This window comes from Haemaphysalis longicornis, unplaced genomic scaffold (genome assembly GCF_048455015.1).
Source record: "Haemaphysalis longicornis isolate Haplotype H1 unplaced genomic scaffold, Haemaphysalis longicornis Haplotype H1 scaffold_5, whole genome shotgun sequence".
Classification (NCBI taxonomy): Eukaryota; Metazoa; Arthropoda; class Arachnida; order Ixodida; family Ixodidae; genus Haemaphysalis; species Haemaphysalis longicornis.
The window spans coordinates 56,193,558-56,214,660 of NW_027526385.1; the positions used below are offsets into that span (position 1 = coordinate 56,193,558).

At 45.3% G+C, this 21,103-nt stretch overlaps 1 protein-coding gene and 2 long non-coding RNA genes across 4 annotated transcripts in view; 2 read left to right on the plus strand and 1 right to left on the minus strand.

Moving 5' to 3' along the window:
- The window catches only part of Hrs (Hepatocyte growth factor regulated tyrosine kinase substrate), a 36,580-nt gene extending 33,641 nt beyond the window's left edge, over nt 1-2,939 (plus strand). The window contains exon 15 of the mRNA XM_077670419.1: nt 1,637-2,939. Within this exon, the coding sequence (XP_077526545.1) occupies nt 1,637-1,800 (164 nt within the window). The 3' untranslated portion in view covers nt 1,801-2,939. The remainder of the gene's footprint in view (nt 1-1,636) is intronic.
- A 1,193-nt stretch (nt 2,940-4,132) lies between these two features.
- LOC144138231 (uncharacterized) lies at nt 4,133-16,611 on the plus strand. 2 transcript variants are annotated; one of them, XR_013315837.1, is made up of 3 exons: nt 4,133-4,260; nt 4,976-5,113; nt 14,309-16,611. It is a non-coding gene; the product is annotated as an uncharacterized LOC144138231 (long non-coding RNA). The 2 variants fall into 2 exon arrangements; XR_013315838.1 differs by lacking the exon at nt 14,309-16,611 and adding an exon at nt 13,132-13,297.
- Nucleotides 16,612-17,620: 1,009 nt separating this feature from the next.
- LOC144138232 (uncharacterized) lies at nt 17,621-21,077 on the minus strand. Its single transcript, XR_013315840.1, has 2 exons — nt 20,848-21,077; nt 17,621-20,169 (listed from the first exon to the last, which is right to left on the minus strand). It is a non-coding gene; the product is annotated as an uncharacterized LOC144138232 (long non-coding RNA).
- Between the last annotated feature and the right edge of the window lie 26 nt (nt 21,078-21,103).

A 21,103-nucleotide genomic window follows, 5' to 3' on the forward strand; every position in this document is an offset into this window, starting at 1 on the left:
GCTCTGGCTTCGGTTCTTGCTCTGGCTTCGCGGGCGCGACTCGTGGAGGCGGCTGCCGCCGGCTGCCCCGTCAAGTGGCGGAAACTCGCCGGGCGCCAGCTGGTGCTGCGCCTGCTGCTCCGCCATCTTGCGCTCCCATTTCCGTTTGGTTACCACGTACGGGGTCTTGGAACCAGGGAAAATTTATCAGTGGCTCGCGGAACCCTGAGGAGGGGCCTGCGGAACCCACTTTGAGAAACCATGCACAAGAAGGTAACAAACACATAGCGCTGATACTGTTTGTTGCCTTATTCTTGTGTGTGGTTGTTTTGCACTGGTTTTCCCTTTAATGATGTACCGAGTCGCCGAATCTTCCATTTTTGACTAGTCTTTCTTGGGCTGCTCAAACGCGAAAATATTGGTGTCTGTCTGTCCCTCAATTCAGCTGCCCAGACAAAAGTAGAAAGAATTCTTGAACGAGACGCTTAAATGGGCAAAACATTTCCAGACTACTAAATCTGGTGGCAGTGTTCTTACTTGTCAACGTTTTTGGGCAAATAGAAAACTTCAGGCATATTTGAGGCAAAAAAAATCAATACTTCGTAATATTTGCAGTGTTATTTTAATTGAAAATACATGGCTGCTTGATTTTTGCGATAGGACATTTAAAAAAATACGACTTGGAAAAATTTTGACCCAAAAATACAAAAAGCGCCCTCAGCCCCATCGGATGCCCTTTCCTGTGGCGGTATTCCAAAGAGTCCAACACTAACAAAAGCAGTGGAACGCGGCAAAATTGAATTGACTTGAGCAAACCCCCACCATGTTTATCACGGGAGAGGAGGAGTGGGAGATGAGAGGTGGGCGGCAAAGAGAAGGTATCTCGACATTTGCAGCAAAGTAAGCAGATACGCGGCCATTTTTTTGTTGATGCACCCTTGGTTTCGCGGAATTTATTTGCAAAAATCATCGTAACTTGGAATGAGTTGTTCCTCAAAGTTGGCATGCAAGAGCTTACTACTTTTTCCGGACATCTAATTGCGTTTCCTTTTCTTTCTTTTTCCTTTTTTTTTTTCTTTTTCTTGCTCGACTCAAGATGAAGCAAAAGTTTTAAGCAATCACCCTAAAGACCGACCTCTAACTGCGGTCTTCTACAGGGAACATAATCCCAGCTCTCAGTGACTTCCTCTCTTAAACGGCAAGGGGAGCTGCGTTGTGGGAAGGGGAAAGGCAGACGGGATATGGGAAAGAAAAAAGTGAAAAAGTGGAAAGTGCAAACTGTACATCGGCCTTTAACGAGAGTTGCTGTTGGGTATCTTAATAAAATATGAAGTAACTGAGGGTATTTTTAGTTACAGTTAGTGTGTGAAAAAGTAACACTGTTACATTTACAAGTTCCTCTAAACTAAAAGTAACTAGTTACAGTTACAAGTTACTGAAAAAAAGTAACTAGTTACCGGTAACGTATTACTACTACTAGTAACTTCTTACTGCTCAAGATTGGGCACAGCATATGAACACATTTAATTAACGTCATGGATAGCACCGAAAGTGCTATGGCTTGTACCTACCTGGGAGGCATTGCTGGTAGCCAGAAAATTGCTCTTGAATCACGGATCTATCAAGTGACAATTGCTGTTCAATTTCATTTTTGCAGCAATGCCGATGGGCATGGCCATGATGCACAGCATGCCGCACGACAACATGGCCTCGCCAACACAGCAGCAGCAGCAGCGTCCAACCAGCAATACGTCGCTCGACTCTACCGCAGCGCCCGCCGCACCGCCTGTCCAAGAGGCCGCCCTTATCAGCTTCGACTGAGTCTCCTCCCACGGCTTCCCTTTTTTTGTTCCACAAACTGTCTAGCCTCAGCGAGGGAGAAAGTGTACGGCTGTACGGGCTACGAGACATGTCTACTACGGCGTCGCTTATCTCCAGTTCTGTAACCAGCTTTTGCTGCGCTTCCGTGAGATGCTGTTCTCGAGGCACAGTCATTGTGATGCACTGGACTGGTCATCGCCATCTTTGTAGCGAATGTGGTATCGGATTACTAGCGGCTCGCAAAATTCTGTAGAAGTGGCCTCCGTCGAGCGCTAGCAGGCGCCGGAGTAGAGGAATGTTATAAAACATGACCCGATGCCAAGTCAATGTGGAGACGCGTTCTTTTAGCGGGTGGCACGCTAAGCGCAAATGTCTTGCTTGCAGCTGCACATAACTAGTTGTCTCGTCCTAAACGTTTAGCTTCATTTTTATACTATCGATTGCAGCGTAGCCAGGGTTCATGCTGGCTTTTAATGCTTCAAATGCTGCTTTTAATGTTACTTAAGCCTCCCCATTTCATTGGTGTTCTGTTTCTTTTTTTCTTTTTGTCAAGTGTCCTCCATTCAAACTGCAGGAGCATGTCGCCCTCCAACTGACTTTAGTGTGACGGCGTCACGTTAAAAAAATATGAAACGTAGGGGTCCAGTATTTTTGTTTTGGTCGTCAGGGTCTTTGTGTTTTTTAACTCGCAATAATGTATGTTAGTGTACAGCGCAGTAGTGGCTGTGGTTTGGAACAGAATTGAAACGTCTTGTGCCTCCCCTAATATTCTTATTGAAAGCCCAAAACTTGCGGGGGGGGGGGGCAGGAGGATTTGATGGTCTTTGCAACGCACAAATGCACAAATTCCTTGCGTAAAAATTCAGCTTTCATGGCTACTGTATTAAAGCATTGTGATTTGCGTAACCGCCTTCTTATGTAGGCACACGCTCGTTTGTGAGGCTGTTTTATTTGTGTGGAGGCGTTTATTCCTAGAGAGGTTAAAAGTTTTTCTCTTTTTTATGCGTTGTGGGAGCTTTATGAAGTTGCAAACGAGAACAAGTGAATGGCGTGATGGCAGTGATTGTAAGTATGGACTGTGTTTCTGGTTTACGCTTGTACATTAACAGCTGGTGTAATAAAGCCTTTTCTGTATGCTACTGTGTGTCTTCCATTTGTGGTTTAAATTAAAAGCGTTTTGGGGGTCTGCAAAAAAAGAGCAAATTCAAAATCTCAGCGGCTCATTTTATGTACTAAACCATTTAGGGACCTACTATAGTGATAGTGTGTTAGAGTTGCCATATACGTGCTTTATAGTAATGTGTAAGCAAATGCCTTGCAAAGGCTACGAAAGATTATTTTTGAATTAGTGCCGTAAGGCCATCCTGCGGGTAAGTGGAAATCTCTGCGAGTATCTCCAGGTGTTTTTTTTTTTTTTAACAAATTGCCTGAATGTGATTCCTGTGGCATCAAGCAATTCTGAAAAGCCCGAGGCTGTTTCAACACCATAGATTGGGTGCTTGGAGTCAAGCTGTCGAGGTAATAAATGCTTTTTGAAAGGCTCGACGCACGCATTTCTATTGCCCCATAAGTACTGAAGCATCATTGATTTTTCTGCTCAACTGTAGCTATGCATTTCATAGCTTCTGCACAATCATATATGATTATTGGATTATGTGGGGGTGGGAAAAAAAAGCACAAAATGTCTTATGTAAATGTAAATTTCAAGCTGTCATGTATATCTTGCCAGCCCTTCGCTGCCAAGCACCATGTCCATGAAAGGCACACTTCACTACAACACAAGTACATCTGCGATTTGCAATTTGAACATTTCAAATATGTCATTACCGAAAGTAAAATTCAGGTAATCTGGTCATGCATCTAAGAAACCGTTTTTCCAATTATTTGATCATAGATAGAGGCAGAATGTGAAGTCAAATATGAGTAAACTCTACTCTATTAAAATGCAAAAGCAAAGGCTCAAAGTATAGCAGGCGCACAGCAATCGCCTTGCACACACTTTAGTTAGTCTAATAAGAACCTGCATGTGTCTTGCGGTGTCTCTCGCCCATAGAGTTAATACAAGATAAATATAAATGGTAGCGAAGGCTCGGGCAAAAAGCGGTTCAGAACCTATTGCCAGCGACATCAGCATGGGGGCTTATAGACGAGACCTGCCCTTCAGGAGAGGAATTAACCAACCTTCTGGGCGGGTGAGGAGCATCGCTAGGCGGATGTGACGTCACGTTTGCTCGCAGCGTTCCCGCGCGGTATGTTTACATTTTTCCGAGTGCTGCCTACACGGCGTACGTGCCGTAGCCATTCAAGTAGTCGCGTTCGACTTATGCGGTCGACGGAAGAATTCATAAACTGGCGATGGTTGTCGCCCTGTCAGTCGTCGTTCAACAGCTCTAGCGTCTTCTGGCACTACAGCTTTGCAGTTATCTGTGGGCGTTCAACTGTCCACCATCGGCCGACCAGGTGAGTGTTTTTTGGCGGGTTTGCAATCAGTTCGCATATCTCCTACTGCAAAGCTTGCTTTCTGCTCGCGGCAGTTATATTAGCGACGTTTACGAAATTCTTAACGGCGCGTTCTCCCCGTCTTGCATTATTGTCGCTGTTTATGCTGCTCGTTCGCGTCTGTCGGCGATCGCGAGCTGTTGACGGTTTTTTGCACGGCGCGGAAACTCGCTCGCATTGCAAACCCGTCTCGCCCATGTATCTTTAATGTGGCGTCATTAACATCACTTGTTTTCCTCGACGCTTTTTCTAGACAACGTGCCTTGTGCTAACCGATCTTAATATTGTAACGAAAATGAACTTGCTGTACGATCTGTTGGTGAAGTTAGGAGCGTGACAGGTCCCTGTTGGCAAGGTTTTCGTGTGTGCGTGTGGTTCGTGAGGGCGTTGTAACACGCTACTTTAGCCTGTTGCACTCGTTGCTGCATCCAGCACTTTTGCTGTCAGGAGTGCCTGCCAAGGAATGCTTACGTCGTTATGTGTTTTCATCTCATCAATCGGCGTTCAATAACCGATGGAAATTCAGCGGGAACGACCCGGATAACGCAGGGCGGGCAAGAGCACTGCTTGTGTGGTCTTCGCTTTCGTTTGCCCTTTTTTTAGCCATCCTAGATTGTTTATTTACTGCTGCCTCAACGGTGCTTCATTCCTCATGTTCCATTTATTTCTCTTGCAGCATCTCCTGACTGCAGTCACGGTGCCCCTAGCCTGCCTGCAGCACTCATCCTGCCATTCTAGTGGGAACTGCCATTCTAGTGCAGGCCACTTGTCACAACCAAACGGGGTCCCGACTTTTCCTGGCTTCTATTTGATGGTATACTTTAGATCCACCAGTGCGTTCTCACTCCGTGTACATTTCAAGCGAGGGTTTACAGTAACACGGTAGTTGATAGCCATGAAGACAGCAGTGTGTGTACTAGAAATCAAGTTTAGTTATTTATGCCGATGTCAAAAAACCAACCTGGTCTATGCATCCATTCCAGCCTGACATTTTCAAATACAAGTCTTTCAGTAGCTAGTGAAACAATGAAGAGGTAGGGATAGCTCATGCACTGCTTAATTACTACCTTCATTTTTTTACTGTTGAAAATTTATGGATGATGCTATATGTACCACCTAGTGAAGTCCCACCAGAAATTGTTATATGCACTACCGACGTAGCACAATCTATGAGGTGGGCTGGCGTGACCTTCGTGCAAACAGCACCGTACGTGGTTTCCGTCACGACAAAGTTTGCACTGTAGTCTTGGGCGTGTAATGGGTTATGGCTGACCGCAGGGCCGTTTACAGTGCTTTCCAGCTTCCAGTGGAGGCAGGAACATAAATTACGTCGTCGGCCAGGGCACAGTACATGGTGTTAGTCAACATCATAGATATACCGTGCCTCGGATGGCCGCGTCATATATATATATATTTTTAAATTTTACTTTTGAGTTTTGTGTAAGCAAGGATGTATCTAGTGCCCCTATGCTGTCTATCCTTGGTTTTTGTAAACACTAAGTAATATCGCACGGTAGCTTTATTCATCGTAATGAGATTTCTCAGGTGCCAGATTGCTCAGATCTCACATGGTTTCCTATGGCTGCAGGGATGTACAATGTCTTGGGTTCTATTCTTGGCTGCCGGGGCTGCATTGAATTTATAAAGCCAAAAAAAAATAACCTTCTGTACACAATGTCTTGGTTTACGCTAAAGATCCTTGAGTGAGAGGTCTACCACACTGCCCTGTGCCTCATAGTGCGAAGTGACCTCAATTTACTCGATTATGATGCAATTACTTAAAGGGAAGGTGAAGCGGTTTTAGAATTAAAAGAAAAGTTGACTAGCAGCAAGTACACATTGAATAATTCATGTGTACGAAATATTTTCGCAATACATGCAATAGAAGCGGCGCAATGAGCAAACAAAAGTGGTCCGATGCCCCGCCCCCATCTCGCCGCGCGATGCCGGAAGACCGAAGAGCGCGGGCGAAAACCGGATGAAAAACGTCATACCTGGACTTCCGGCCGGATCGGCCGCCTCGGCCATGCTCTTTTCGCCGTGTTTCCTTGTGAATGATACTTGTTGTTGTAGTTGATAGCACTCATTTGTACAATTTTTGTGTTCAAAAAGTATGCACGAACGCCAAACGAGGCATACGTTATCATGCCGTATTCCTAAGCAGAATAATGCCACGCCGGGATGCTTGATAACGTACGGAAGCGACAGCCGAGGTGGCTGTGCTTGATGACAGAGAATATACTACACTACGTTAAATACTTTGTAAACCGCTCCAATGCGGTTTTTTTTTATGCGACGGACGTGAATGTTCACACTAGATTCTAGATTTAGGAAGGATGGGGAATACTGCTGTACTTTGGCCGGGGATGTTTCGTTCCATTCCAGAAACCAAGTCACATTTGTTCAGGAAATACTTGTTTCGTTAAACGCGTCGGTTTTCTTTCCCTATGGGATCAGGACAGTTTTCAAAAAAACAATTTTTTTGGCGAAACTAAAACAAGGGGCCAATCCTGATAGAAGTTCTCTCCCGGCTAAGAGCTAAACAGTATTCCTACAAAGTAAAAGAACCAAGACACAGATTACTTATTTTGCAAGTATACATGTCACGATAAGGTGATGTTTGTCTGGAATTAAAAAAAAAACACCACTCCGAACCACCACCGTGCCATAATTTGTGTTGACTGCGGGGGCCTAATTTTTTGCCCAAGATTCCGTGTGGCTGCATATTATAACCTGAAAAGCACTTGTTGTCACTGAACCTCAAGTGTGCTCCAGTGATAGTCGGTGATATATATAATGATGATACTAAAAAAAATTAGGAGCGAAGAGGCCGAAAAATTACGGCCTCTGTCCGACTAGCAAGGTAAATGCTTAAATCTAGAAATGCTGAAACAGGCCAACGATTTATTATCACAAACGTTTGGTGATTGTTACCCAAAGTAACGCAACTACAACGTAACTGCCTTGTCCGACTGGTCTGTTAATTAAAACGAGGTGGCCGTAATATTGTAGCAGATTGCGCAAAGCACAGGCGAAAATCAAGCCCTACTACAGCCAATAATGCAGAGCAGGCACTAGTATGCTGCAGTGTTTTCAGAATAAATGCATGTGAAGCAGTATAGACGCCACTCATCGAAGTGCAGCTAGCAATCGCGGAGGCGCCGTAGCGCCGCTGCCGAAATGGCGCGCGCATGTGGGTCTGTGTACGGGGATGAGTAACGGGGCTGGGGTGGGCGACAACGAACAAAGGAAATGCGGAAGCAGAGTCTGTTTGTTGGTTTATGCGTGTACCGGCAAGATGTGTCTCGCATATACGTTTACAGCGCATGAACGCTATTTTTTCGCGCAGTGCACGTACGTGCTTTTCGCTGGTAGATTGTTTATAAAATGGCCATTAATCTTCGGTATAAATGGTTTTGTGTATAATAAGAAACAGTTAAGGCAGTACCTAATATTAACATAAGGTATAAAATCCCCCTATGCTGGTTGCCTAATTCAAAAATATTTTGATGGAACCCACTAGTCGACGTCACAGTCACTGCTTTGGGGTTCTCTGTCGTGTGAAGCAAATTTAAGCTCCAAGATAATTGAACCAACAGCACGGGAAATTATAAAACAAACTTCCAGTCATGTGCGAAAATTAAACTGCAAGCTGAATTGCCGCAAAGGCAACCGTGCGATCGTTCGCAATGCTTCCGACAACCCGCGCGGCCGAAGGGTGTCCTCCTTTGACGTCATGACGGGCGCAACCAATCAGGGGCGTCAAACGACGAAAAGCGCGCGTCTTTCAAACGGGGCCGCGCTTTTTGCAAGATAAATGCCACTTGGACTCATGTACGATAAATTTCAATGTGATATTCGGAATCAGCGCGCAAGAAACTATATAACTGTTAATCTAACTCAATTTTTTTGGAAAGCGCTTCAGCTTCCCTTTAATGCCTTCTCATGTAAACTCTTGAGTGCAAACGGGAGAAGATGCACCTACCTCGCCTTGAGCTATTAGACTAAGTTGCCTTTTTCGCACGACATCTAAGCTGTGTGAGAAAGCCATACAGGGCTAAGAATGTTGTAAGAAATGCCTCTTACGTGAGGCAGCTCATACATAATGTTTAAAAAAAGCGTGTCGCATTATTTTGCCGTAAGCTCTTTAAACGTTTTACACCCCTCCTACCGCCCTGCTTTTATTGTTAATAAAGGCACTTTGCATATGTAGACACAGGAAAATGAAGCAGAAAGACAAAGATATTTTTTTCAGCTGCACAGTGTCGCAGGCTATGCACCTGACGCAATGCTGTTTGTTCATCACGGTTTGCACTGTGCTTTGAAACAGTTTGTTACCAAGGTCCAAAGATTCACTTGGCTATTTCATGTCAGGAATGATACAAAGGGATCATCTGTGGAAGCAATGCCCATCTTATTCTTGTCCTTTTGTAATTTATGAGAGCTGCTGCAGCCAAGCATTCTATGGTATATTTATGAACTAGAAAATACATGGAAAAGGCAGTCTCTAAGCTGGAGGGAAACTATCGAGTAGCATATGCATTTAGTTTAAATAGTGTGGCGTGTTGCCCAACTGCTGGGCAACCGCATTAAGTTTATGCCGTGCTTGTGATTTGCTCAAGTATGTGAACTAGTCTTAGGCATTTACGTGTTGATAAAAGAATTCCGTGCTATCTTCATTCATTCACTGCAACTCGTTTGTGCTCATGGGGAGCATTCGGAATATGACCCTTAGCATGATAAAAATCAGAATACGCTTTACTCAGTTGGACTCAAGATATACCTGATCAGGACACGTCTACTCCTGAATGCTTAGATACCTGATCACATAAAAATTGGCCAACTTAACAAGCTGCAGGAAAAGAAGCAGCCCCATTCCTTCACCATAAAATAAAAAGAAGACAAGAAGAAACTATTTCACATTTGCAAAAGGTCCAGGCGAGGCTGTTGTTTCTTACGCTTTCAAGAATACATTAATACTGTTGTTGTTTTACAATATAAAGTGAATTTTCCTTACACTACTTAATCGACTTCAGTTGTTTTCCTTTCTGGGTGACCTATGAGACCAAAGGTGCAATGTAATTAACAGTATGGTCATGTTGGTTGTAAACATGATAGAAAAGGAGCACAAAAATATGCATGGCAAAACTCAGGACTTTTGTTGTGTTGTTTTTCATTTATAGTTAATTTTGTTTTGTCCTATGGCACAATGCAATTCTCAAAACCAGCTTTCCTCAGAAACCTATTGAGCACAATTTTTCATACTAGGCAACATTACATGCAATGGCTGCACAGCACTTTCTGCCTGAATATAAATGTGGCTAAAAAATGTCTTAGTTATTTTGAAGCAGGCAGTTTTCATTGCCAGTCAGACAAAATGGGGCCAGATGCCATCTGTGCAAAACCGCATGTGACCGCACCATGGGAGGAGGAGGACAAAGATTTTATTGAGCCTTTAAAGGCCCCTTAGGGGACGTGGTGACCGGCGTACCGGTGTCCGCAGCAGCCCTCGCCGTCACCACCCGCTGGGTAGACAGGTCGAAGCTGCCCAGTGCCTCAGCCCAGTGCCCACCGTCTGCTAAGAGAGGATAGGGGTTGTGGGGACAGTTCCAAAGAAGATGGTCCAGTGTTTCCACTGCTCCACAGGCCGTGCAGTTGGTGGAGGGGTAGACGGAAGGATAAATACGGTGCAGGTGGTAGCGACATGGGAGGGTATGGGTTTGCACCAGTCGCCATAGCCGTTCTTCCCTGTTGGATAAATCCGGGTGTGCGGGGGGGAGCTGGCGGCGTGAGAGGCGGTAATGTGCCGTAATGTCTTGGAAGGTCAAGAGACTGTCCCAAGCTGATAGGGCTCCGTGAAAGGGTTCGAGGCTAGGGCCTGCTTGGACGGTATGCTCTCGAGCGGCCCTATGTGCTGCCTCATTTCCCCCCACGCCCATGTGGTCTGGAGTCCAGATCAGCTTTATTTGTATGGTAGGAGGATTTTTGAGGAGAATTTTGAGCGCCAGGGGCGAGATCATGCCTCTGGCGTAATTTCGAATGGCCGTTTTCGAATCCGAGATGATAGTGATAGGGGGCGGCCTATGTGTAAGGGCTAGCGCGATAGGTGACCGGTAAAAAGTGCAAAGGCTCATGGGTACGTTGTCTGCTCCAGCCACTTTCGGTTCGAGATCTCGCCTGGCCTCCCGTACGCCGGCGGCTTTCACGCGCGTGTGTGCGTGTTGTTTATTTGTCACAGAGTGCTAACCTTTCAGAGAAGCCCCTAGTAGAATTCATTGTTGTTACACATTGAATGTGCGATGCATGAGCGGTTTTTTTTTTTCAGTGGAAACAGATAAACAACAAGCACAAGCGCGCGTGAAAGCCGTCGGCATATGGGAGGCCAGGAGAGCTCTCGAACCGGAAGTAACAGAACTCCGCGGGAGCTGACAATGCACCCATGAGCATTTGCACTTTTTACCGATCATCTATTGCCGCCTCTTCCGCCTCAGTGGTCAGTTGGTGCGGTCTGTTAGGGATTTAAGAGGAGGAGTGTTGGGATGGTTGATTACTACTGCGACAGCGTATGCATCCTGCCATCGATAGCAAGCTGCGTCCACGTAAACCGTAGTGGGGTGGACGGGGTATTTCTCTGTAAGTGCTTGTGCTCGTAGTTCCCTAGGCTGCTTGTTGAAAACAGGGTGATATTGCGCGGTAAAGGGTGGATAGTGAGGGAGCCATGAATGTCGGCTGGTACCGGGAGCCTGTCATCACAGAGGATAGGGGCTTTAAGGTTAAGAGTAACAAGGAGAGTGTGACCGGTGGGGGTGGATGAGAGCCTATTTAGCTGACCGATAAGGTGGGCTTCAATGAGTTCCTCCGCAGTATTGTAAATGCCGAGTTTCTCGAGTCTGGCAGTGGTAGTGCTCTGAGGGATTTGTAGCGCCGTTTTTTAGGTCTTTCGAATGAGGCAGTTGACTTTAGAGAGTTCGGTACGCGAGGGCAAGAGATACGGGAGGGAGTAAGTGAGAAGGCAGAGCCCAAATGCCTGTATCAGCCGGATACGCTCCGTTTCTTTGAGCCCCTTGTTGCGGGCAGCAATCCTGCGGATGAGGGCGATCGTCTGATTCACCTGAGAATTCAGCTGTGCTAGGTACTTAATGTTTGCGAAATTGCGCTGTATGCAGAGCCCAAGTATTTTCAGGACTTCCACTTGGCGAACATCCCTACCATCAATGCGGACCTCAATGGTGGGTGTCTGGGCCGGGTTGCCGGTTGATTTGGCGGGGTGGATTAAAAGCTCAGATTTTTCAGGTGAGCATCCAAGCCCAACTTGCGCGGCGGCGGTAACTAAGTCAGCTCCCTGTTAGAGAACCTCCTCGATTTGAAAGTCGCTGCCTCTGGTGGTCCACAGCGTAATATTATCGGTGTATATGCTGTGGAGTAAGCAAGGGATCGCGGCGAGCTTACTGGGAAGGTGGATTAGGGCAATGTTAAATAGGAGTGGGGATAATACTGCACCTTGAGGCGTGCCAATGGTTGGGAAATGGATAGTGTCGGATTGTAGGTCACCGAGCTGAATAACGTGAAATTGACGTGAACCTTTTTCCTCCTTACCTAAAACAGATTTCCTTTTTTGTTGTTTGATCCTGTTTACAGCAAGCCCTTTTTTGTAGAGAAAAGGAACTGCCACCTGAAGAAAACCACCTCTGCTTCAAAAATGCACTGATCAAGATTAGTATCATACTACAATGAGAACATATAAATGTTAAAATGTAAAAAATTAGCCATATACACAAATAACTAATGAAGTGTGCCGCTGCACAAATTTGTTTTCAATACATAAACAAAGGAGTGCTTCAAAGAGAAAGGACAAGAAAAAGGGCAGGGGTGTTTTCTGGTCTGCTTCACTACAACCTAAAATGATGCTTTGGCTCTCGGTAAGATTAAGTACACTATTTATATGGTACTAGAAAGTGTCCAAGCAGCATTTCTGACTCGCCCCGTCTTTCTATGAGCATTACTGACAGTTTCTCTCTTGTTGATCGAAGAAAGGAGTGAAATGCGCTGAAAGCATCAAATCTGCATTCGCACCGTTCAGTTGCATGGTCTGGCTCATTAACAAGGAACCACACGACAAACAGACGTGCTCACACGTCAGCTCAGAGTTGCGTATCGAGAAATTCTGGGTGAGCTAGAGAAGCTTGCCAGGTCTTGCACTTAAACATCAGTAAAGCATGCATTATGCGACAAACCAACGACGACAGAAATAGCTACCTTCATACTGGGCAAGTGTTCGAACCACTGTGGCGTGTTAACGCCGCGATCAGAAAGTTGCCACGCCAGTTTGACAGCCCTGGCGCGAATCGTGTGTGTCAGTCCGGCCCACAATTGAAGACTTCCGCGTTATTACTGTGATTTGTGGCAGCCAGATTGGTGGGATCGACCCATGGATGATCGGTCAGAAGCAGTGACAAGCAACCATTTTGACCCTCCGAACGCTTGAAAGTACGTGTAAACATAAAAAAGTGTTGCTGACTGCAGCTAGATAATGCTATATCGGTGGTGGGTATAGCACTTCATAGGTTGTATTCACTGGTGTGGCCTACAAGTGGGCGACCCTGTGTGTGCGCCGCCATGTATGTGCCGCAGCGTCTGTGATACGTCGGACTCCATGAGATTGCGGTAATGGACCTTTTTCTATTAGCAATCTGCACATGCGCGGGCTGGTAATCCGCCATTCTGGACACTCGTCTCGGGCAAAACAAACAAAAGGGTGCCCCCTCCACTTGTTGCTGGGGTAGCAGCTATGCTTTCTAGTGATGCACGTTTTTATTCCTTCTTTTTCGACAGCATGTGGTGAGTTGTGCGTGCACACAAAGGATTTCAAAGGAAAGGGGTGAAGACTTGAGGTTGACCACGGTACGAGCACATGGCTACCAGCAAGGGGGTGAGCGGTGCAAGCATGGCACAACTCGGGAGATGGCATCACGTGCACTGGCTTCATTTAATATAAATATAGAATATAACTATAAATTGGCGTGTCACTGTTGGCGTATCAGCTGAATCACTGTTCCAGAGGAGGCTGGAACAACTGCGCTATTGGCTCCGCTTGTTCCCAGGCTTGGGTTGCGACATCAGTGTCCTGACCATAGGCGTGCGCAGGGTTCTCGATTGGGGGGGGGGGGGGTCTTACCTGAGCGCCCCCCCCCCCCGGGAACTCCCGACCTCCTCCCACTGAAGCCTTAGCGGTCGAAACGCAGTGGAAAGACGAGGAATTGTTATAAAATTTTTATTTCAATGAAATGGAATTGCAACACCTACAAAATATTTCTGGGCAGAAGTTTTTACTTTCATGTGTACCATCGGCAAAGGGGGCAGGTCCCAGGGCGGATGCGGCATCAATTTCACAACACGCTGCTGAAAAAACTTCCATTCTCCCTAAAGCACAGAAACATATGACACATCTGTCTTTTGTAAACTGCAACGTGGTACCCGTGCGTACCGCTCGAACGCTAGCTTTTGAAGTTCGTAAGAATTTAAGAAGGTAATATTGTATGTTCTTTTTAAATTCTTTTTACGCGGCTATTTTGCTCAGTACTAGGCACATTATTTGCGAGGAAAAGTAGCTGCAAATATGAAAATTAAGTGAGAACGTGTTTCTCACAGCGACCTGCTTTTGGTCCCCGCCTTTCCGGGGCTGAATGTAAACAGCTTTTGGAGGGTAACATGAGGGTTCTTCGGCTGCCATGGTCGTGAAAGCACACGCGTGGTCGACTCATAACCCTACGTGACAGGTTCAATTGAGTTAAGGCATGGGGCAAATTTGGCGCCCCCCTCCAGAATATTAGGGGGGGCGGCCGCCCCCCCTGCCCCCCCTGTGCGCACGCCTATGGTCCTGACAGCACCACACCTAGCTTGCTCATCCCAGAGCTTGCAGTCTCCTCCTGATGCATTTTTCTTCCTCTTTGCTCCGCCTCCTTTCCATCTTGAGGTTCGTGCCTAAAATACTCTCATCATGTCTTTGCAGCACCTGCTGACTGGGCTCTAGCCTGTGCCTGCTGGTGAAGAGAAGTTTGCTGTGAGACGAGGGTCTTGACGAGCACGTAACTCCTGTTGTTAAAGTGAAGCTTTCAGGACCTCACTGATTGCATTCAATGTGGCTACATAATGCACTGCAGGAAAGCTAACTTTACACAGTGATTTTCACAAAGCGATGAGGATGATAAGCAAAAGCACATGCACCTCAAGAAAAAACGCTTTCCATGGTCATAATGGAACCAGTGTCCCTTGCATTATGAAACCATTGTCTGTCAGACTGCGCCCTTCTGATACGGTCGAAGCAGTTTAGATTTTGGACTTTGATTCAAGCCGCAAGAGAGAGAGCGAGAATAAACTTTAATTAAATGCGCAAAATGCTTCAGAGAGGTGTCCTCATTCCAGGATGCCTTGAGCTCAAGCCGCGTTGACAGTCCTTTTGATCAGGCGCAGCTGACCTTCGAGGCCGGAGCTGGCCAGAAAGCTTCGAGTTAGAAAGGAACATCAGTTTCTGATCAAAAACTTTATTTTTACAGTTATGATGATAAGAATCGGGGGATGCATGTGGTTTTTCATTGAAACTGTAGATATGAAATTTGTTTCTGTGTAATACGACTCTATTCACATTTATTTGGATTTTTATGTTTGATTTTACGACAGCCTTTATAAAAGAACTGCTGGGGGGGCGCAGCTGAATAAAGTACCAGTTAACTGTGCGCAAGTCAAGGAGTGCAATAATACTAGCATTATCATTCTATCTGGTCTGTAGCAGAAGTTACAGCCATGTGAAGTTTGGGCCTAGAAAATGGGAACCAGGAAAACTGGTGTTGCCGTCCAGGCCCAAACTTCAAACAGCTGTCACTTCTGCTACAGACCATATATAATGATAATGTTAGTCTTATGGCAGTCAGTCCTTGATTTGTGCACAGTTCACCGGTACCTTGTTCAGCTGCATCCCTCAAGCAGTTTTTTTACAAAGGCTGTCAAAAAATCAAACATAAAAGCCAAATAAAGTTTAATGTAGTTGTTTTACACAGAAACAAACTTCATATCTACAATTTCAATGAAAAACCACATGCATCACCCAATTTTTATCGTCCTAACTGTAAAAATCATGTTTTTTTTTTTTTAAGACCAGGTGCCCACTTAGAAAAAACGAATTTGAGTTTTTTGGTAGACAGCCCGGTAAAAGACCTCCCAAAAGCAAAGATTGTGGTGTGTTTCCACCATACTACTCTAAGGTGCTGGTGGCAACTGCCCTGGATGAACTGCTTTTAAACTTTATTTCAGGAAATGAGTGAAGATCAATCCCCTTTTACGGTGGGGTGCTACATGAATGGTTCATTTTTAGCCACTAGATTCAAATGTCATGTCTTCATCCTCTCTCTAAGGGGTTTTGGCACCTCCCCTTAAGGGTGATTGACCTTGACTTGTGACAGCCACGCAGCACTTATTTCATTTGTAACGTCATGGCAATTCGCAGTCCCACTTCCAGTTTGTTTCCTCCTACTGTGTACTGTGGAGTACAGACTACTGGGTGGTAGTAGTGTCGCCAGCAAGCAGTCCTCTAGCTCCCACGTTGCTGTTCATCTATACCATCCAGCCACACGCCTGGTTGATAAGAAAGTACAGTGGCTACTAAGACTCCCAACCCTTAATTTTGTCCATTTGCCGTATTCTTCGTCTCTGTTCAGCTGCGTGGGAAGGTTCAGCCGCAGCTGCTGTGCTCTTCTATTGCTCAGTCTCCTATCCAGAGAGTTCCTCTCCACAGTTATGTGCAAATCTGTGGTTGTCAGTTTCATCATTGCTCTCTGTTACTTGTTCTGTCATGTGTTCATTAGTTGCTGTAATTAATTGCAAGGAAAAAAAACGTGCACGCTTTTGTCTTACGACAATAATGGCTTTTTTTTTAACGTTTCTTGAACTGTTAAAAAAAAACACCCGGGGCCTCTTGCTAGTGCATCAGACCCCCTTAGAAGTAGCGATTAGTTAAAGTTCACGACGGGTATGAGTGGGAAATAGCAAGGGAAAAATAGTGGGTCGGTATATGAAATGCAGGAGTGTGTCCCACACTGCCTCCGCTAAATTAGGTGGGTAGGAGGGACGCAAGAGATCATTTAAGGAATTTGGTTGTAAGTTAGTGGGAAGGGTGTCTAGGAGAAATTGTCTTTCAGTTTAACTCAGTTTTCTCGCGAGGGATTTCTTGCTAGATTGTCATCTGAGCTTGGACGTTGCCTGTTTCAGCTATCACTTACTTGCATGCTGTTTGGACTTTTGATTGCAGTGGCTTTGAAACTTCGCCGCTTGATTTTGCTCGACGAAAGCTTCGCGTTCAAACTGTCGTCGTCATTAGAATGTGAGGTGCACCATTTTTGTCTAATTTTGCATCTCGATGCACCGCTATCCAGATTCAAACTAATGGTGTCACGGAATAGATGTTGGTTTCACACCGCGAGGGTCCTGATTTGTTTCTGACTGCAGGAAGCGTTTTTTTTTTCTGCACTTCTTTACCCACGATCATTATCATTGTCAGAGAAAGTTGGCTTTTCTGTAATGCCTTTTTGGCATGGCATATTCCACTGGTGAGACATAGAAAGTTTTGCTTTAAAATCAGGGTCTTCAAGCACTTTTGGTCCAGTGAGTAGCAATCTGCACGTATTTGTAACCATACAATACTGAGTTAGCACCCTTCGATCCTTCCTGTCTTGTGCCAGCAGTCTCGTCATCCAACACATGAAAGTGCCCTCGACTTTTGCCCGCAATTTTCACTTATGCCTGACCCAATAACTTTTGTTGATTTCCAGTGTTGCGCATGTCACATTTTCATTCAGGGTCACCTTGGGGCAGATAAGCGCCTGCTTGTATTTTTATCAAGTGGTTTTAGCCACGGCGCATACTTCGCACTCTTGTGTGAGCAGCATTATGGTGCCTTGTTGCTTGTCCAGCAAGTGATGTGATGCCATGTCAATAAACATTCTTCAGTGTTTGTGATGACTTTGGTGTTTTCTTGGCTTCACTTTCATATAGTGAGAGTTGCTATCCATCAAGAAGCATACACTTACATATGCTAGGTATTCTTATTTTTTTCTTAGGAAGACATTTACAAAGTTTCGTTGGCAACACAGCATAACATCAAAACAAATAAAACCAACTAAAATGGCAAATGTGGCATATTTTTAAAATTAATAAACTGGAAAAACAACACAGCACGAGAGAGAGAGCACGAAAAGTGACAGCACTGCCTGTTGGTACCATTCTGTTGTTTTCATGCTAAATATTTTCAAATAAATAAATATGCAAGGAATGCAGTTGAAGTAGGGTAACTTTTTATTTGAGCTTGTCTCTTGGACATACAAGTACATTTCTTGAATCGATTGCTGGATGCAATTTTCGATATTAGGCAAGCACTGGATTCTCGAATGGACACAACAGACATTTGTTCAATTCTTATTTGCAATTGCATTGTGCAGTTTAACCCGTACAAAACATTTCACCAAAGTCCAAAGCATTGGTTTAGGTAGAACCAAAAAAATGCCTGTGTGCCAAGATTTCGAAGCATGTCAAAGATTTATAGGTGGCCTGACTTAACCTATAGCCCTACACTGCAGTTACCCTTCATAGCTGGCCCAAGTTATGCTGAGCTTTTCCTCGTGAAACCTAAAAAGTTGAATTTTGATGTTTACAGCTACGCTGTGCAATGTATAAGCCTAGCATAATTTACTCTTCAGTATTTTTACTCTATCCAGGTTTTATGTTAATTACACCACAATAAAAGTTTGCAGCCAGTGTTCAATTGACGAGCGTCAACCAATTCAGGTTGAAAGCACAAAATGCTCTAACAGAAATCGCAGTCTTCACATGTGATCAAATACGTAGTTCTTTAACACTAAACAAGGCTACTGCAGAATGCTAGGAGCGTAAAATATACTCGAGGTGCAGTTGGCCAGTGTGTAATTTAAGCAGCATTGTTTTAAGACAAACGGGAATTGGTGAAACAGCCATGAGCTTCTGACAGCAGCTATCATCGTGACTGGCCAATTCACCTGAGTGGGGATGTTACGGCTATGTGCTGGCCTAATGAATTGCCAAGAAATTTAAAACTCATTGTATGTCGGGTTGCTTGTACCTGTGGACTTTTTTTCAGTTTAAGGTCATAATGCGCTCCCTGGGTCCACCTTTAGTCAGCTAGACCCACTGAGCTATAGTGGTGTCAAGGATGTGGTGCTGGACTAGCACTAGGGATGTCCTGGGTTTGATTCCCATGTGGTTTGAACTCTTCCCAAAGTTTTGAACTCAATCCACTCTTTGCACTGCCGGCCGGTTTAGGAGCTGTTGTGCTAGTACAGACAGCGGATAGTGGCTTCTTAGTCAATGGGCCACTTATTGCTTTCGCGTTGATAAGGTAGAGTTTTCAAGATTGTGTGTAACGGTCGGTTACACTTGCCACATTTAGGGTGCTTAAATCCGACCATGTGCAAATTGCAGGCCTGTGATAAATGGGTACAGGTGATTATCTAGATGCATAAAACTGCGCCTACTGTCAAGGCATGCCGTGAATTTGTTGGTGGAATGGACATTTACAAACATGTATTCGCATGATTTCCACTGCAGCATAAAAAATTGAGGTAAAAAAGGTGCATTGTAATAAAAGGTGCATTGTAATTTTGCAGCTCCAAAGTAGTACACTACATAAGACCAGCACTGCTTCCCCTTGTGGTGCTTTGGACGGCTCACAGCAAAGTCCACTAAGCATCAGAATCAGCTAGTGCTTGATGTAGTTGCTACATCTATTCCCTTTGAAACGCAAGCTGCTGGACACCAGATTTCCCTACACTAATAACATTAGAATTGGGTTAGAAAAGTGAAATGAACTGGAAAGCTGTGGGTGAAAAGTATGATCAACGTGACAATTCCAACAGGGACAAGACCACCCTGTTTTGGGAGCTTTACCCCAAAAGACCAAGGCACTTGGCAACGAAAGGAGCCCCAGCTGAAAACAGAGCAAGGCCTCATGGCTTGTGGAGGGTGCTTCTCGTGGTAGAATATAACTGCCTGTCATCATGCGATTTCGACTGCCCAGGAGTCTTCACCACCACTGTGGTGACATTGAAGGAAGGTGACAGGAAAGTGTCCGCAAAGTCGCACATCAAGGCTACTATTCCTGTTGACACTGGACAGATAAGAGCCAAAATTACAACTAAACTAGTTTTCTGCACAAGAAAGAGGTCACTTTCTTGTTTTGCCAAAGCTAAGAACATGCCCTTAAATAATCCATGCATGACATATGTTCATCACAGATGGGTTTGGGTGTACCAAATTATTTGTTATACGGAACCTTTTTTCCCCGCACTGAGCAGTGCGAACTCGCAGGAAGCAGTTTTATTTCGTGTAAGGCATTTCTAAGAGCAACGCAATCACTTTGTTGTCTGTCTACTTTACTCATACTATCAATTCGTAAATTTATACCAGCAAATAGAAAACAAACAGAAAGAAGAACACAATTTAGCGCACGAGATATCCCCAGCTGTCCATTGCTTTGACACTCGCTGAAAGATTTGTAATGTTCAAGCTGGCATAGATCTGTAGATCGTTTGGTTTTGTTTTCACTGGCATTTCCAGTACACACGCTGCTGTCTTCATGGCTATCCACAGCTGTGTTAGTGTAAACACTCGCTTTAAATGTATGCAGAGAGAACGCAGCAGTGTATCTGAAGTATACCATCAATTATAAGCCAGGCAAGGGCGGGAACCCGTTAGGTCGTGACAAGTGGCCTGCGAACATCAGTTCCCACTAGAATGGCAGGATGAGTGCTGCACGCAGGCTAGGGGCACCGTGACTGCAGTCAGGAGATGCTGCAAGAGAAAAATGAAACGTGAAGAATCAAACAACGTTCACGCAACAGTAAATAATCTACGACGACTGAAAAGAAGGGCAAACGACAGAGAAGACCACACAAGCACTGCCCCTGCCCTGCGTTGTTATCGGGGTCGTTCCGCCTGCATTTGCATCAGTTATAGAACGCTGAGTGGTTCACTATTAAATATGAAAACACATAACGAAGCAACCATCCCTTGGCAGGCACTCCTGGCAAGCAAGAGTACTAGATGCAGGAAAGAGGTGCAAGAGGCCAAAGCAGCGTGTTACAACGCCCTCACGAACCACACGCGCCCACGAAAACCTTGCCAACAGCGTTCTGTCACGCTCAGTTCGCACAGCAAGTTCATTTTCGTTACAACATTAAGATAGGTTAGCCCAAGGATAACAAGCGATGTTAATGACGCCACATTGAAGAAGAGACAAAGAAGCGCCACGGGCGAGACGGGTTCCCGCGCCGTGCAACAAACCGCCAACAGCTTGCGATCGCCGACAGACGCGAACAGAGCAGCATAAACAGCAACAATAATGCAAGACGGTGAGAACGCGCCGTTAACAATTTCGTAAACGTCGCTAATATAACTGCTGCAAGCAGAAAGCACGCTTTGCAGTAGGAGATATGCGAACTGATTGCAAACCCGCCAAAAAACACTCACCTGGTCGGCCGATGGTAACTGGTAACCGGCCGATGGTAACAGATAACTGCAAAGCTGTTGTGCCAGAAGACGCTGGAGCTGTTGAACGACGACTGACAGGGCGACAGCCATCGCCAGTTTATGAATTCTTGCGTTGACCGCGTAAGTCGAACGCGACTACTTGAATCGCTACGGCACGTACGCCGTGTAGGCAGCACTCGGAAAAATGTAAACATACCGCGCGGGAACGCTGCGAGCAAACGTGACGTCACATCCG